This window comes from Babylonia areolata, chromosome 29 (assembly GCF_041734735.1).
Source record: "Babylonia areolata isolate BAREFJ2019XMU chromosome 29, ASM4173473v1, whole genome shotgun sequence".
In the NCBI taxonomy this organism is placed as follows: domain Eukaryota; kingdom Metazoa; phylum Mollusca; class Gastropoda; order Neogastropoda; family Buccinidae; genus Babylonia; species Babylonia areolata.
Window position 1 is genome coordinate 22,608,261 of NC_134904.1, and position 16,582 is coordinate 22,624,842.

General features: G+C 45.4%; 1 protein-coding gene across 1 annotated transcript in view; it reads left to right on the forward strand.

Annotated features, from left to right (window-relative positions):
- Nucleotides 1-16,582, forward strand: part of LOC143302314 (mediator of RNA polymerase II transcription subunit 13-like) — a 130,519-nt gene that overhangs the window by 59,588 nt on the left and 54,349 nt on the right. Inside the window, exons 20-23 of the mRNA XM_076616925.1 lie at nucleotides 4,786-5,032; nucleotides 10,013-10,072; nucleotides 12,846-13,043; nucleotides 13,452-13,675. Coding sequence (XP_076473040.1) covers nucleotides 4,786-5,032; nucleotides 10,013-10,072; nucleotides 12,846-13,043; nucleotides 13,452-13,675 — 729 coding nt within the window. The remainder of the gene's footprint in view (nucleotides 1-4,785; nucleotides 5,033-10,012; nucleotides 10,073-12,845; nucleotides 13,044-13,451; nucleotides 13,676-16,582) is intronic.

Below are 16,582 nucleotides of genomic sequence, written 5' to 3' on the forward strand. Positions count from 1 at the left end.
CTTAATTCCTTCCAAGTTTTAGCGGGCCCAAAAACTGCCCACTGGGCAGGAGACAATCACCCTAAGTCCATCTCTTCCATTCCTCACTAGTAGCAGAAGGCCTGGGTCATAATTGTTTTCCTCTACACTTGGGAGAATGGCATATTGACGAGGACGGATGCGTCTCACAGAGCACAACAAACTGTTCATTACCCACAGGGGTGTACCTTTCTGCCCACTCATACCGACATGGCAGATGCCGCATTCAGGCACATTAGTTCGTCTTGCTTGAACAGACATCCAGCATCGATGTCTCAAACAATTGGCGTTGGAAAGCATTTTCTGCACTTGGTCTTCCCTGCCGGATCCTTTCAGCCTCGACACACAACCACTGCTGTGGTTACAGATGGGCATTCCTTCTCAAGCACTGTCTTTCCAATGAGACACTTCCAGGGGTTTCTAGCCTAGGCAGGCTATCCCATCATGGAGCCCCAGCCTTCAGTCAAGGGCCTGTCAGAGGATGACTTTGTTGTCACTTTGGAAGCAAGCTTCATGTCTTTCAGACACAAGGTTGCACCATAAGACCCCGTCAACTCCTGCCGGCTTCCTTACATTTCAACATAACCTGCATGGTGGACACCTTCATCCCTCAAGCACACAGCAGCTGTTTCCTGATTTACCCATGCTGACTGGTGTCCTCCTAGGACCAGTATATGATAATCAGTCGTGTACGACATTGACCATCAGATCAGCAGAGGAGGCAACTGCTGCCCCGATTATTCGGGCTGGAATTTTATTATCCAATTTATAGTAGAGAGTGTTTTGCCCAAGTTGCATCCCCGTTCCCTCGATCAAGAGGGCCTTAGGACTCACCATAGGGACTGATCCTAAAGGCTAGTTAGCCCACTAGTCTGGGAAACATAGTCAAGGCTACAGCACTAAGTCCCAGTGCAATTTGACTTCTAGTCTGAGAGACAAGTCCTTCATGAAAGACTAAGCTGCAAATGATTTCCCTTTGCAATTCAGAAACCGCTGATAATACAGCTCTCACTTTACTGTTGGCCATACTGAAAACGCATGTCAGATCAGTGATTTGATGTAAATGGCCAGTACAACACATCTAGAGCCACTTTCCTCCCTGCCCCTGCCCTGCTCCATCCCAGACTTAGTGCGCACCACACACAGCCAGAGGCCTGTCATGGATCTGGTCCCCTTTCTCACTAAAGAACTTTCAACAAAAGTTTTCCCCATGGAAACACTCTTCCATTAGGAATTCCACCACAGAATGAGACTCAAGTGACCTGCAGACACATGAAGTGCACTTCCACAGCCTGATCCAACCCAGCCATTGACTGCCGACAACTTTCTGCAGGTTGCTCCAACATGCCACACAGGTAGAGAAGCCACCAAGCCTTCCGTATGCCCCTTCGTGATTGTACCTACCTGGGCAATTACACAGCCCTGTCCCAGAGACACCTGGGACCTCAAGTCTCTTGTTGCCAAATGTCTGCCCTTCTATGCATAGGCAACATGGCAGTGCTGTCTTTTTTGGCAGCGACAGAAAAGTGGTTGGGGGGAGGGGGGGGGAGCACCTGTCAGCTGTCATGGAGGAGTTCTACAGATCTGGCTGTCACGCCTAAGGCAAGCCCAACATGGTGGCCTACCTCTGTCTCATGCCACAGTTTCCTCTTAACACATATATCACTTCCACTATCGGCCCACAACCGATGTGGAATCATCAGATCAAACCACATGTGCACCTCTTTGCATAGACGCTCAACCGCGCTGAAGTGAGACAACCCTATAGGGTAAGTGTTTCCTTCCCTTCCTTCGATTCGAAGGGCTCTCAGTACAGTGTGGATTCAACACACCAACCCGATTTTCTTTGCGCTACATTTATCAGCACAGCTGTGGTCCACAGACCTCTCCCACAATACAGCTGCGGACCTCAGTCTTCTTTGCCCGCACCAATATCCTTAGGTGACACAGTACATTCTACCTTCATCGAATTCTACTTGAGGGACATCTGTCGCTTTAGGGATGATGACTCAATAGGCGTTGCCTCTGCAGTGGTCACACAACAGGCTATTGCAGCGCACTGGCGATAGAACAGAAGGATTGAGACTTGATGCCTCCTCAGCCAGAGCACATGAAGTCTGAGCATGGTCCTCTTCTCTTGCCTTAGCACACTCAACACGGCTGCAAGACATGGATGCTGCCTGCTGGAAAAACCCTGCCACCTTCATCGACTTCTACCTGAGAGATGTCGCACACTTGCGGGATGATGGCTCAAGAGGCATCGCTTCTGTGGTAGTTGCACAACAGACCATCGCAGCACACAGTAGAACAGGCGAGCCCTCCACCTTGTTGCGCTGTTCTGCACTAGTTGGGTCATGGTTAAGTATGTGTAAAAAGGAAATTTTCTATCTAAAATTACGTTTAAATAACATACTTACCGTGACCCAAATTTAAGAGCCTCCCGTCCTGCCTGCTTGCTGTTCTCCCTGCTCGCTGCACCGGTGATGGCGTATTGCCGTCAAAAGAGGGCGCTAGCCATGGGACAAAGGGGAGGTTACCTACTTCCAGGAGTTTATCGGCCGTAGTTGCTTTCGTTTTCTCCGCATAGGCGGATAGTAGTTTGCACAGGACAGGAATGTCAGACCCCTACCGGAGTCTGCACTACTTGGGTCACAGTAAGTATGTTATTTAAACGTAATTTTAGATAGAAAATTTCCTATCAATACTACGAGTGGACTTTACAGATCTATTGGCTGAGCCCTGAAGGTCATGGGCAAAAATCCGGTTGCATACACATATTTATACATATTGAAAGCGCGTGCTCATATTCCTCACGCCATTTTGTTTCAAGTTGTTGATCTGCCCATTCAATCCTATATTCAATCGACAATACACGATAACATGTGATGGAAAGTTGGAGAAGGAGACCGTTAAATATTTATTCAGAGAAAGATTTGTGAAAGCCTCATCACTTACTGGATTATGCCCCAAACTGCCATAAAAATATCAACAAAATCAGTCGGAATTCACGGTTAAGAATAATAAACCATGAGAGTTGATACCCTTGGTGAAACGTAAAAATTTCCACTCTTGACTTTTCTCAAAATGAAGTCCTTTTCTCTTCATACGATTTTTAGAAGTACTTGTACTTGGCTCTACATATTATTAGTTTAACAGAATACTCAATTTTCATATCAACTTTAAAACTATAAAACTAGAATGAACATAAAAGAGAAATTGAATCGACCGTGTCATGCATTCCCGGCCGGTGTAACTAAACTTGTACATCTCTCTAGATCAGAGAAAACGGCTAAATGTTGCAGTGTGATTGGGGCGTCAGTTAACCCTCAAAGTGCTGGATATAATAAAACATACATACAGAAATCATGCTTAAAACAAAGGGATAGTTTGCCTCCGCTACCTGTGCTCTGATTTGGGGCATTTGTATGCTTGTCAGTAAGAATAAATAGGTAAACCTATACATTTTTGGAAAGTAGAGTGAATGAAGAATCAGATAAAAGTAAGAAAAAGGCTGTACCTTGTATGTAGTTGGAGATATTCCATAGGATATAATTAACAAATTTTGCACACTCGTTTTCCAAAAACGTCAACCACAATGTTTATAGGTATTTTCACATCTTTTACAGAGTCAAAATCTCAAAATTGGAATTAAACTGTACAAAAAATGTTCTGGCTGCAGAATCATGATATGAATATAACTGAAACAATGAAATTATAAGCATTGTATTATTTGTTTGAGATACACCCACCGACGCCACGCACACACACATCTACAATACTTATGCAATCACAGGCAAAAACAGAAATAAATGTTTTCTTTTAGCTCATGTTGCTTTCAAAAGCAGCAAGAATGCTTTAAATCAAAATAATTTCCAGTTTTCTAGCTTGATTTGGTCAAGAAATCGCAATAGACCCATGCCTAACCCACTTTACCACCCCTCCCCACCCCCATCACCCACCCCCCAGTTTTTGTGGCCGGAGACACAAAACTGAATGAACAACAAGCAAGCCAGCATGCCCAAGTGTCAAAATAACAAAGCCATTTTCACCAGAATCCCTGTCAGCAAATGAATCATCACTAGTGACAAGGTCACTCATTTCCTGAGCTTTGTCAACTTCAGTGTCACTCATTGTTTACAAAAAATACAAAGATCTGGACTTATAAACTCGGTCAAAGTTTGTGCAAACACAAGCAGGGAGGCAGTGACACCAGAACGAGGCAGTTTTACGAAGGCTGCCGAGCATAGCCGCACGATGTCAGACCTTATGTAAACAGAGCCACGATCGTGGCCCATCGCACTTTACCGGGAAAGCCACGATCGTGGCTCATCGCGCTCTCCGGGTTAAGGAGCCATGATAGTGTATTGGGTAAGACAGTTTCTTCTCACCCGAACACACAGGGTTCGAATCTGCCTTCAGGACTTTTTTTTTTTTTTTTTTTTTTTTAATTTTTTATAATAACAAATACAGAACACATTTTAATGATTAGATTTTTTTTTAAAGTGTATCACAAGTGAGTCTTGAAGGCCTTGCCTCTCTTGTTGTTCCATTGTGATTTACAGAGAAATAATGGTACGTATACCACGTTCTTTTTTCCTGCCCTATCTTCCCTCTCAGTGACACTTCTATTGGTGTACAACTAATTTTATACATGGTGCCCCACTCCCCAACCAGATACGTGTGCATGCATGTATTCATATTGTGTTCAGTACTTGATGAGGAATGAGTTGAACCCCATATCACCATGGTGTTCTATATGTGTTTCAGGACAAACAGTATTTGGAGCCATTTGGCCGCCCACGTGACATCCTGTACGTTGTAGTGGCTCCAGACAATGAATTCCTGCTGCAGCACGTGCGCAATTTCTTCAGAGAGCTGAGCACAGTCTATGAGCTGTGCCGCCTGGGACGTCATGTGGCCATCAAGTCACTGAAGGATGGAATCATGCGCATTGGGAAATCCACAACCCAAAATGTTTCTCAGGAACCTGTTGAGGATTGGTTTAGTCTCTTAGGCAAGTACTTTTTTTTAATTACACATACTTAACCGTGACCCACTAATGAAGACTCCGGCAGGGGTCTGACATTCCTGTCCTGTACAAACTACAATCCAGCTATGCGGAGAAAATGAAAGTAGCTCCCGGAAGTAGGTAACCTCCCCTTTGCCCCCCCCTGACTAGCGCCCTCTTTTTCTGGCAGCCATCTTGATTCCTGTTCCTGTGCTCTTCTTAGTTTTTTCGTATTTTCTGTCTGTCTGTCGATTCTCGGGCATTCTAGTTTTTTGTTAAATTATGTCTTCAACCAGGTCACATAATTTTATGGCTCGATTGGGCAATCAGGCTAAAATTAAGGCGTGGTCACAATCGATTCGCGTACACTCTGGGCCCTCTACTTCTGGCCCTCTCAGCAACACCAACCCGCCGCCTCCTCCACTTCCTCCACTCTCTCCAGTCGACTCGAGACCTCCACCACCTCCTGCACCTCCTCCGGTGATTTCTAGGGGTTTGTTGCCCCACACTCAGGTCAGTGGTGCCATTGATGCCATTTTTATCAATCCGCGAACGGACTCGACGCGATCCGCGTTTTCTCGGCCCTGCCAGTCGGCAGTGCATGAGTCGACCTCCTCTGTCTCTTTGCCCATACGCACAGTTTCACCAATGGAATGTGCCACAATCCCCTTGGGGAAATAACACCATACGCCTGCTTTGGATCCGCACGCTAGACTGGGCCCTATGTGCGATGTGTCCGTGGTGGTGGTCGTGACATTGGACCATGTGACCCCCCCCATGCCTCTACTGTCTTGGATCCAGTGGCAACCGAGATGAATAGGGATGCCCTCCCCATACGTAGGGGGGAAGGTGGACCACTAGGGGACATGCTCGCCTATACGCGTGTGCTCTCACTGTTATCCCGAGCGTCCAATCCAAGGGAGACAACTCCTCCTTTGGCACCCTTGCTGGTGACCGCCGCTGTTACTTCTTTTACTGGCACTGTCCCTCACCTACAGTGCAGGTGCGTGCACGGTCCCTCCAAGCTATGCGGTGATGACCCCATCAGCCACACCACCGGTTGCTGCTGCTTTTCATCCTTTAATGGTGTCTCAGCAAGCTGCTCAACCAAACAACCAGCAATTCATTGTTAACTTGCTGCAGCAATTATGCACCACTCTGCTTCCTGGTGCCACACCTTGCACCTGCACCACCCCTTGCCCACAGAGCAGGTGCGTACACGGCCCATTGAACTTCGGCAGTGCTTGTTTCTTCTGCCCCACCGCCTAACTCTGCTGCTGTTACTCAGACTAATATCGACACTTCCACATCGGAGTGCCTCTTGATAACTCGATCCTGCCACTCAGCAGTGTGTGGGCCGATCTTGTCTATCCCTTTATCCATCAACACACAACAGCTGAACATCGGTCCTCTCGCAGGAACTATTCGCGAGGTTGGACCGCCGTTCAGCTACAGGGGGATGCACATCCCACGACAAGCCGACGGACTTGCCACCCCCTTGTCCACGACGCCCATAACACTGGCTTACGGTGCCATCATGCCCCATGTCCCGACCATCTCGCGTCCGATGGCGACCGATTCGGGTAGGGATGCCCACGGCACTAAGGGACATTATAATTATCCCCCTTGTGGCCGTATTCGCCTGTGTCGGTTACGGTGGCATTGAACCATGGACTCCCACACGCAGCATGACACTCCTCCCTCTACAGCGAGGAAACGTTACACCAGGGGATATGTGCTCTAAAGACACCATCCTTTTCGCCTATTATCGACGCCAAGGGAGGGAACTCTGCATTAGGAACCTAGACGGTTGGCACTGTAGTTAATTCCCTTCCGCCTACACAACACGTCACCCCTGCCCCCAGTGCTATCCACCAACAATGTTTTTTCAGTTTCTCCTTGGTTCCTGCTGCCCGTTCATGGGCTTTACACAACTTTGCACAGCAACTGTACCTTTCTTGCTGTTTCTCAGACTGTGTGCCACTGAACTTTAGGATTCTTCATCCCCCCACACTTGCACACAGTCCTCTGCAGGCAACCAATCCTATTACCATTCTTTTCTTGTTATACACAATAATGGGAAATAAATCACAATATTTCCCTTTTTGTTCTTTTTGATTTATTATCAAAACCAACAACAACAACGACCAAAAAAAAAAATATATATATATATATATATATATCTTGCTACATTTATACACATTTCTATTTACATTTATAGATGTATACTTATCCCTTGGTATACACATGTGTGTGTGTGCTTACGGGATATGTTCATACGATTTTCATATTAACATGTACAATTATTTTTCTATCTCTTTTCATTGAGATCTGTTCATTGAGATTCCCTACATAGCAGTACATGCACATTTGCATTTGTGTTATTCCGTACACAATGCCCAGAACTCTCTGCGTCTACATACTGGCACATTATTCATATGTGTATGTACATCTCTTATATATATATATATATGTATATATACATGTGCATACACAGATTCCTTTGCCCACTCATACCAGCACGGCAGATGCAGCATTCAAGCCCATTAGTTCGCCCCGTCACCTTGCTTGAACAGAGATTCAGCATCGATGTCTCAAACAATTGGCGTTGGAAAGCACTTTCTGCACTTGGTCTTCCCTGCCTGATCCTTTCAGCCTTAACACACAACCACTGCTCTGGTTACAGATGGGCATTCCTTCTCAGGGGTTTCTAGCCTAGACAGGCTATCCCATCATGGAGCCCCAGCCTTCAGTCAAGGGCCTGTCAGAGGATGACTTTGTTGTCACTTTGGAAGCAAGCACCATGTCTTTCTGACAAACGGTTGCCCACAAGACCCCGTCACATCCTTCCAGCTTCTTTACATGCAGAACCTGCATGGTGGACACCTTCATCCCTCAAGCACACAGCAGCTGTTTCCTTATTTACCCATGCTGATTGGTGTCCTCCTGGGACCAGTATATGATTAATCAGTCGTGTACGACAATGACCATCAGAACAGCAGAGGAGGCAACTGCTGCCCCGACTATCCGGGCTGGAATTTGATTATACAATTATAGTAGAGAGTGTTTTGCCCAAGTTGCATCCCCACTCCCTCGATCAAGAGGGCCTTAGGACTGTCACCATTGGGACGGATCCCCACGGCTAGTTAGCCCCCAAGGCTACAGCACTAAGTCCCAGTGCAATTTGACTTCTAGTGTGAGAGACATAGTCCTTCATGAAAGACAAAGCTGCAAACGATTTCCCTTTGCAATTAAGAAACCACTGATAATACAGCTCTCACTTTGCTGTTGGCCATACTGTAAACATATGTCAGATCAGTGATTTGATGTAAATGGCCAGTACAACACATCTAGAGCCACTTTCCTCCCTGCCCCTGCCCTGCTCCATCCCAGACTTAGTGCGCACCACACACAGCCAGAGAGGCCTGTTGGGGATCTGGTCCCCTTTCTCACTTAAGAACCTTCAGCAAAAATTTTCCCCATGGAAACCCTCTTCCATTAGGAATTCCACCACAGAATGAGACTCGATGACCTGGAGGCACATGAAGTGCACTCCCACAGCCTGATCCAACCCAGCCATTGATTGCCAACAACTTTCTGCAGGTTGCTCCAACATGCTACACTCAGGTAGAGAAGCCACCAAGCCTTCTGTATGCCCTTTCATGATGGTACCTACCTGGGCAATTACACAGCCTTGTCCCAGAGACACCAGGGACCTCGAGTCTCTTGTTGCCAAATGTCCGCCATTCTATGCATAGGCAACATGCCAGTGCTGTTTTTTGGCAGCGACAAAGTGGCAGGGGGAGCGCCCATCGCCTGTCAGCTCTACAGATCTGGCTGTCACGCCTAAGGCAAGCCCAACATAGTGGGCTACCTCTGTCTTATGCTACAGTTTCCTTCAAACACATATATCACTTCCACTATCGGCCCACAACCGATGTGGAATCATCAGATCAAGCCACATGTGCACCTCCTTGCATTGACGCTCAACTGTGCTCAAGTGAGACAATCCTGTAGGGTACGTGTTTCCTTCCCTTCCTTTGATTGGAAGGGCTCTCAATAAAGTGTGGATTCAACACACTGACCCGATGGTGTTGCCAGCGCACCCACTCAAACTCAGACCCCTTAGCGCATGCCCCCTCAGCCAGAGCTCACGAAGTCAGAGCATGGTCCTCTTCCCTTACCTTTGCCCACTCAGCATGGCTACAAGATATTGAGGCTGTTTGCTGGAAAAACCCTGCTACCTTCATTGAATTCTACTTGAGGGACGTCTACCGCTTTAGGGATGATGGCTCAGGAGGCGTTGCCTCTGTGGTGGTCGCACAACAGGCCATCGCAGCGCACTGACAATAGAACAGACGAGCCCTCCACCTTGTCATGCCTTTCTGCACTACTGGGTCACGGTTAAGTATGTGTAATTAAAAGGAAATTTTCTTCCTAAAATTACATTTAAGTAACATGCTTACCATGACCCACATTTAAGACCCTCCCCTTCCTCCCCGCTTTCTGTTCTCCCTGCACGCTGTGCTGGTTGCGGCGAATTGCCATAAAAAGAGGGCGCTGGTTAGGGGGTCAAAGGGGAGGTTACCTACTTCCGGGAGGTTATCAGCCGTAGCTACTATCGTTTTCTTCGCATAGGCGGATAGTAGTTTGCACAGGACAGGAATGTCAGACCACTGCCGGAGTCTGCACTAGTGGGTCACGGTAAGTATGTTACTTAAACGTAATTTTAGGAAGAAAGTTGCCTTTTTATATCGACTAGCTTTTCTAATTCTGAGCTTTGCAATATTACATTTGTTGATATACAAAGGCTAGTATGAAGATTTGGAAGAGTGATTTGAAAGTTTTAACTTCTGAACTTTTTTTGTTTCAAGTAAATGACTGGCAAAGGGAATCTGGGCTGTTGGGGTGACAAACTTTGAAGTCAGGTTTAATTAATTTTATTCAGCTCATCTTGATTACATTTGTTTTTTCTTCTGATTGCAGGTGACAATCCAATGGCAGCAAAACTAAAAATGTATGCTCAAGTGCTTAAACACTTATTGGGTAAGTGCTTTTAAACGCTTGTTGGTTAAGCAAAGTCATCACACAAGGGTGTTGACAAGATTCTCAAAAACTGTTCATTGGGAGGTACATTCAGTCTCTGGCCAGATCCTTTTTCCTTTCATTCTAATGATTTTTTAAAGTGTCGTTGTCTTCAGATATTTTGATGAAATCTTGTATTATTTTGATACACACATTTTCTCCTTGTTATCATTTCTTCCATTTGCTTTACAAGTGTGGTGTTGTGGCAATAATGCCTGATCTGCTCTTACATCTTCGGGCATAAAGAGGACAGTTTTTGTTGTTGTTTTGTTCTTGTGCTGTTGAATACTGTTTCACTTTTGTTCCAGTTTCAGTTCAGTTCAATTCAGAATACTTTGTCTGCTTGAACCAAAACAGAAAATTCTTTTTAGGCTCACTTAAAATGCCCGTCAACAAAAATCAAAGAGAAAAAATGAACAGCTGACACACCCTACACTGATCACCCTGCACACATCAATTATTATGTGAAAAGAAAAACATGTAGGTAAGATACTATTACTGTTACATTATGATTTAGAGTGAAACAACTGTGCGTGTGTCCTTGCGTGTGCATGCATCGTTATGTGTGCACGCACGTGCGTGTGTGTGCCTGCGTGTGTGAGAGTGTGTGCATCACACATATGTGTATGCTTCAGTCATTATAAAAAGGAGAATATTCAGTAAGATAATTATAACATTTACAAAGACAAACGCTCATCGACAAATAAAAACGAATGAGCAACTGGCGCACCTACCTTGATCACAATGTACACATGAATTAACATGTAAAAAGAAAACATTCAGGTTCAAGAAAACAAAATTACATTTTAAGATAAAATGAAACATTCTAGTAATATGAAAGGAAAATATTCCGTAATATAATTATAACATTTAAGACACAAATGAAATGAAGATAGATAACCCATACACACTTCCCTTACAGCTCTGCAGACATGAATCATCATATGAAAAGAAAATTAAGACAAATTTAACTTTAAAACATGAAATCACAGTTGAAAGGTCAAAACTGCCACCAAGACTAAAAGCATCTCAAACCCCTTTCACACCCCTTTGCAGCAAAACAATAACACTGAGCACACCACACACACACACACACACACACACACATCCCCTCTTCCCCTATAACCCTCCCCCTCCCCCTCCCCTCACTTCTTTCTTTACATGCATGCATGTATACATATACTCATATAGGGAAGAAAGACAACTATCATCATAACAATAAACAAATCACAGGCAATGGAATAAAAACGTTATTTGAGTGAATTATTTATCACAGCAACAGCAGAGGGGGCAAATGATTTTTTGTACACATTCTTCTTTGCAAGAGGGATTTTACATCGTCTACCAGAAGGAAGTTTCTGGAAGACGGAGTTAAGTGGATGAGTGGAATCATTAATAATTTGGAGTGCTTTTCTGCTAAGAGTGGATTGGTATAGGGTGTTCAGTTATTGCTGGGGCTTAGTTATGATTTTGCTGGCCAAATTTACAACTCGTCCTAATTTTTCTTTAACTTCACAGTTAGATTACCAAACCAGGCCATAGTACTGAAAGCCATGACACTTTCTATATGACTTCTGTACACCAGTTCAAATATGTGTGGACTAACATTAAAACTCGCAATTTTCACAGTAAAAAGAGTCTCTGGTGCGCTTTCTTGGCAGTGGCATCAACATGTTCACTGAATGTAAGATTGTGATCAACTATAGTCCCTAGATATTTAAAACTGTCCACTATTTCCACTTGTTTCTGATCTATTATGACGATTTTGTGTGTGTGTGTGTCCCTTTTACTGCTTAACATAAGTTCTTTTGTTTTCTCCACGTTCAGTTCAAGAAAGTTATGCTTTAAGAAACAGTTTATGAACACTAATTTCTATTAAAAAAAAATTTTTTAAATACTGTGAAATTGAAAACTCGTCTTTTAAAAGACGTACTAAAGCCATATCGTCAGCATATTTTACAAGATTGAGAAAAAGGTCTGAGTACCCGATGTCATTAATGTAGAGGGAGAAAAATAAAGGGGATAAAACAGAACTCTGAGGAACTCCAGTATTCGCAGTAATATTTTCAGACATGGGCCAGCCAGAACTGACATTAAAACACGCTGTGGCCGATCACATAAAATCTGTCATATCCATAAAATAAGGTCAGCTGTTACATCTAGGTCTATAAGTTTCCTCGCTAAAATATGTTGAATAGTATTAAAAGCAGTGGACAGATCCATAAAAATTACCCTAACAGATGTTCCAGAATTGTCCATATGACGTGCAAACAGATGTTCCAGAATTGTCCATAAGACGTGCGATAAGATCAGTTAAAGAAATTGTTGCATCATCAACAAACTGTACGCAAACTGTAATGGATCCATGTGATCAGCTACACATTTCAGTAAGTGTCCACAGACAACTCTTTCCATACATTTTGTAATGACAGATATGAGAGCCACTGGGCAGAAATCTTTCATTTGCACAGCACCAGAGAACTTTGGCAAAGGAACAGTAGTTGTCATCTTCCATAAGAGGGGCATAAAACAAGAACAAAACAAAACAAAAAAAGAAAAGCACAGGTAAAAACTGGACCAAGTTAGTTTGCACAAACTTTTAACACACATGACAGACCATCTGGTCTGGGCGCTTTGTTTGGGTTAACAAGTGAAAAACACCTCGTCACCTCAGCTGTGTCCAGTTCCACAGGAACCCAGTGATGCAGGTATGGTTTTGCTGTACATTGTGTAGGCCCACTCCTGGTGCAGCAGAACTTGGAGAAAGTGGGACTGGACCTGGCCTCTGCTTCTTCTCATAAGCCGCAGTTCAAGACCCCAGAGCCAGCCCCTTCCCACCCACCTACCCCTGAGTCCAGCCAGTCACCTGCCCCAGGGGGAACATCAGCAACAACCCCAAACGGGAACCAGGCTAACGGCGAGGACAGTAAAGGTAAGGTCTGATTTTCTACTCTTTCTTTCAGCTTCTCCTCTGTTTTGGTTTTGGGGTTGTTGTTGTTTTTTTTTGGGGGGGGGGGCATTAGTTCACATGTCAGACAGCATCACATGGAATCAGATCATCAGAGTGTGATGGCATACTGTATGAATTCAACCTGTAGTCAGAATTTGTGGACATGAAATATGTATCTGTTTTACTGAGAATGAAAAAATTCTTTTTGTCATGAGGTTACTCTCTTTAATGCATATAAACATCCCAGTTGTTCATATTTTCAGTAGTTACATTGATAGACTGATCTGCAAAAGCAACAGAGCAGATGAGATTCTTGTCAGTGATGTTCCTGAAAGTATCCCACACTTGGTATTGCTTGATTGAAGGCTAACAGCAGTCCTTCCTTTCCAGAGGGCAGCAGTCAGGGAGAGGGGTCAGTCCAGCGGGAGAACCTGACAGAGCCTGAAGTGTCAGAAGATAGCAGCACCATGCCAGCAGTGGTTATCTACCTGATTGACCCCTTCTCCTATGGCCAGGAGTGGTCGGAGCTGCACCGTCTGGCTATGGTGGGCCTGCTGCGCTGCTATCAGCAAATGGTGCTGCCCCCACATCTGCACAACAACACCGTGCTGCAGGTGGGTGTCCACAAGGGAAACACCAAACCATTGCTAACATGCAGCATCAAGGCATATCTTGCAGGTGCACCTTTAGATAAATCAGACCTGCCTACCAATATAATTTTTCTGTACTTCCTGTGGAAGTCAGTATTTTAAAAAGTATGGTCACAGGTTTGAAAATACGGTTTTCGTGTGATGGAAAATAATGTTTTTCAAATATTGGTCTTGAGCAGTCTGACTTCAACAGGGCTGTACTGTGTATAACTGGTAATAAAAACGTTCATTTCTGACACTCGAGATGGTGACCAATAAGTCAAAGTGCGTCTTTAAGACTGATAGTGAAGACAATGACGAGCAAAGCGGAAAAATTCAGAAGGCTGCACAGAACGTATCTTGTTCTCAAAGCGAGCGGGAAAGGCCTGGAATGTTCACACTGCCAGTGTGATTTTAGTGTTGCACAGGGGGTGTTCTTGATGACATGTGGAGACAAACACATCAGTGCAGCGACTTTGCCGAGGTCAGCACAGACGATCACAAACCTTTTTTTGAAAAAAAGCAGATTAGAAGCCTTCTGCTGAAAATGCAGCTCAATCAGAAATGACCATTTCACTACACATACTTTACTGTGACCCACTAGTGCAGACTCCAACAGGGAGTCCGATTCCTGTCCTGTGCAAACTACTATCCGCTTGTGCGGAGAAAATGGAAGTAGCTACGGCCGATAACATCCTGGAAGTAGGTTACTTCCCCTCTGTATCCCTGACTAGCTTCCTCTTTTTCCGGCAGCCATCTTGACTCCTGATCCTGTGCTCTTCATATGGCTTGTCGATTCTTTGACACTCATGTTTTGTAACTGCCCAAAATTTCAGTGACTGTTTTTCATCCGTGATGGTGGCCGGACATTGTATCCGCGCCCCACACGTGGCATGCCCTGACCGCCTCGCATCCAGTGGTGGCCGTGGTGAGTCGGGGTTCCCTCCCTCTCGGTAGGGAGGAAGGTGGACCACTAGGGGACATACACATGCCATACGTTTTTTGTCTGTGACGGCAGCCGGACATCATATCCGCACGTGGCATGCCCTGACTGTCTCGCGTCCAATGGCGACCAAGGTGAGTTGGGAAGCCCTCCCTCTAGGTAGGGAGGAAAGCGGACCACTAGGGGACACACACGCCCATACGTGTGCACACCTACCTTGTCCTGAACATCCAATTCAAGGGAGGCAACTTCCACTTCGGCACCCCTGCCAGTGACCACCACAGTTACCTCCCTTGCGCCTGCACCGCCCCTTGCCCACAGAGCAGGTATGTGCACGGCCCATTGAACTTCGGCAGTGCTGGTTTCTTCTGCCCCACCGCCTAACTCTGCTGTTACCGAGACTAATATCGGCACTTCTACATCAGAGCGCCCCTTTATAACTCGATCGTGCCACTCAGCAGGGCTTGAGCCGATCTTGGCTGTCCCTTTATCTATCAGCACACAACAGCTGAACATTGGTCCTCTCGCAGGAACTATTCGCGGGGTTGGACCGCCGTTCAGCTACAGGGGGATGCACATCACACGGCAAACCAACAAGACTTGCCACCCCCTCTTCCACGACGTCCATAACACTGGCTTACGGCACCGTCATGCCACATGCCCCAACCGTCTCACGTCTGATTTCGACCGATTCGGGTAGGGATGCCCACGGCACTAAGGGACATTATAATTATTCACCTGTGTCGGTTACAGTGGCATCAAACCACGGACTCCTACACGCGGGATGACACTCCTCCCTCTACAGCGAGGAAACGTCACACCAGGGGATATGTGCTCTAAAGACACCATCCTGTTCACTATCGGCACCAAGGGAGGCAACTCCGCATTTGTAACCTAGGCGGTTGGTGATGTAGTTACTTCCCTTCTGCCTACACAGCACGTCACTCCTGCCCCTTTTACTGACCACCAACAATATTTTTTTCACAGTCTGATTGGTTCTTGCTGCCTGTTCATGGGCTTTACACAACTTTGCACAGCAACTGCACCTTTCTTGCTGTTTCTCAGGCTATGTGCCACTGAACTTTTGGGTTCTTCATCCCCCTGCACTTGCACACAGTCCTCTGTAGGCAACCAGTCCAATTACCATTCTTTTCTTGTTATACACAATAACATGAAATAAATCACAATAATTTTCTTTCTATCCATTTTGATTTATGATCAAAATCAACAACAAAAACGAAAAAAAAATATATATATATATATATATCAGACCTGTCTAGTACTACGATTCATCCGTAGTTGCTACGATTCAAGCCCCCTGACTACAGCACTACGGCCGAGTAAAGAAAAACTACGATTTTTGCCGACCGTGAAACCTGAAACACACACGCACAGCAAATGCTAAGAAGCGCCACACACATTCGTCTCTGAAGAATTCGTCACTGAAAACGAACTTTCATAGCACTGATTTGACGTCAACGCTTCCCTTACCCCTCCCCCACCACCATCCCGTATTGCTGAGATTACGTCAGCGGTTGGTGTGGCTCACTTCGTTGGAGATGCGTCGATCTGCTTTACCAAACGTGCGTGCGGCCTCAGTTGGACGTCGGTGCATTTCACGATCGCCGTTATTTTTTATCACACGCACGCACACACACACACACACACACACACACACACATACAAAGATCGACACACAGACAAACGCACACTGACAGATGTGCAAACACATCAACCATGTTTACATACACAACACAGACACGCACGCACATACACATTTACGCGCATGTACACACATACACACACACACATAAACGCGCCTACGCACACACGCGCGCGCACGCACACACACACACACACACACACACACACACAGATCGACACACAGATAAACGCACACCGACAGATGTGAAAACATTTTACCATGCTTACATACACAACACAGACGT